Source organism: Orussus abietinus, unplaced genomic scaffold (assembly GCF_000612105.2).
Source record: "Orussus abietinus isolate OABI.00-Male unplaced genomic scaffold, Oabi_2.0 scaffold857, whole genome shotgun sequence".
In the NCBI taxonomy this organism is placed as follows: Eukaryota; Metazoa; Arthropoda; class Insecta; order Hymenoptera; family Orussidae; genus Orussus; species Orussus abietinus.
The window spans coordinates 12,547-13,816 of record NW_019394999.1 but is presented as its reverse complement, the minus strand read 5'-3'; the positions used below and the strand labels follow the sequence as shown (position 1 = coordinate 13,816).

The following is a 1,270-nucleotide window of genomic DNA, read 5'->3' as shown; positions in this document are numbered from 1 at the left end:
CCTGGATCTGGCCGTCCAGAAGACCGAGGCGATTATCCTGACACGAAGGAGAGGTGGCGACGAGCTCCCGCGCATCAGACTCCGGGGGGTCGAGATAGCCTAGCGAAATGGCAACGAGGAGCTAAGATACCTTGGCATTACCCTCGACGCGGGTCTGGAATTTCGGGCCCACATAAGGGAGGTGGCCAGACGGGGCGGGGATGTCGTCAGAGACCTCACAAGGCTGATGCCTAACTTGGAGGGGCCTAGAGCCAGCAGAAGGGTCCTGTGCACCGTCATGGTATCAGTGGTGATGTACGAGGCTCCACTATGGGCGGGCTGCCTGGATACCGACAGGGCCAGGGCCATGTTAGAAAGAGTGCGCAGATAAGCGTCCCTGCGGATCACAGCGGCGTACAGAACGGTGTTCGGGGATGCGGCGGGGGTTCTGGCGGGGATTCCACCGCTACATGTACTTGCAAGGGAAAGGGCGGAAGTGTATAGGGCCACTAAAGATGGGACCACGATGAGGGATGCGAAGATGGACGCCAGAGAAGAGCTGCGGCAATCATGGCAGACGGAGTGGAGTCGATCCGCGAAGGGAAACTGGACCAGGTCCCTGATCCCTACGATTAGGGAATGGACCACGCGCACACACGGGGAAACATACTTCCACCTCACGCAGGCCCTTTCGGGACACGGCTGCTTCGCCGTATACCTGAAGAAGATCGGCAGGGGAGAGGACGGCCAGTGCGACCACTGCAACTCGGAGCCGGACGACGCCGAACACACCCTAGTAAGGTGCACAGCCTGGGAAGAGGGTAGGAGACAGGTGGAAGCGTAGATAACTGCGAGGCTCGAAATAAGCACCATGGTCCCGCTGATGCTGAGAAGCTCGGACAATTGGAAGCTGATCAGCACATGGATCGGGACGGTCATGGCTGCCAAGGAGAAGGAGAGAGAGCGCGAAAGCGAAGAAAGAAGAAGAGTGAGGGAGACACAGGCGGCGACATAAGCAGTACAAGCGGAGAGGGCAGAAACCTGCTGAACCTGGGGGGTCGCGAGAAAATGCAGACAAGCTGGGACCAGGCCCCTCGGGAGGAGAGAGCAGACGAGGAGGTGGTCTTAGTGGGTATACACTTCGGTGGGAGTCCCACACTACCCGGGGTGATAAATCATCCTTCCTCGGGTGGGCGTCATGCATTCCCCTCCTCGAAAAAAGGGTCGGGTCGGGTCGGGTCGGGTCGGGTCGGGTCGGGTCGGGTCGGGTCGGGTCGGGTCCCCCTCGTGG

The 1,270-nt window shown here is 60.1% G+C and overlaps 1 protein-coding gene across 1 annotated transcript; it reads left to right on the top strand.

Annotated features, from left to right (window-relative positions):
• The first annotated feature begins 226 nt into the window (after positions 1-226).
• On the top strand, positions 227-823 carry LOC105702561. Its single transcript, XM_012430213.1, has 2 exons — positions 227-348; positions 400-823. The coding sequence occupies exons 1-2, from the start codon at positions 227-229 to the stop codon at positions 821-823; spliced, it is 546 nt and encodes a 181-aa protein (XP_012285636.1).
• Positions 824-1,270: the final 447 nt, after the last annotated feature.

What these genes read in the sequence shown, in the direction of transcription:
- LOC105702561 (XM_012430213.1), top strand. Translation starts at nt 227, where the DNA reads ATGCCTAACTTGGAGGGGCCTAGAGCCAGCAGAAGGGTCCTGTGCACC. An exon ending in ACCGACAGGGCCAGGGCCAT is followed by an intron (nt 349 to 399) that starts GTTAGAAAGAGT and finishes AGCGGCGTACAG; the next exon opens with AACGGTGTTCGGGGATGCGG.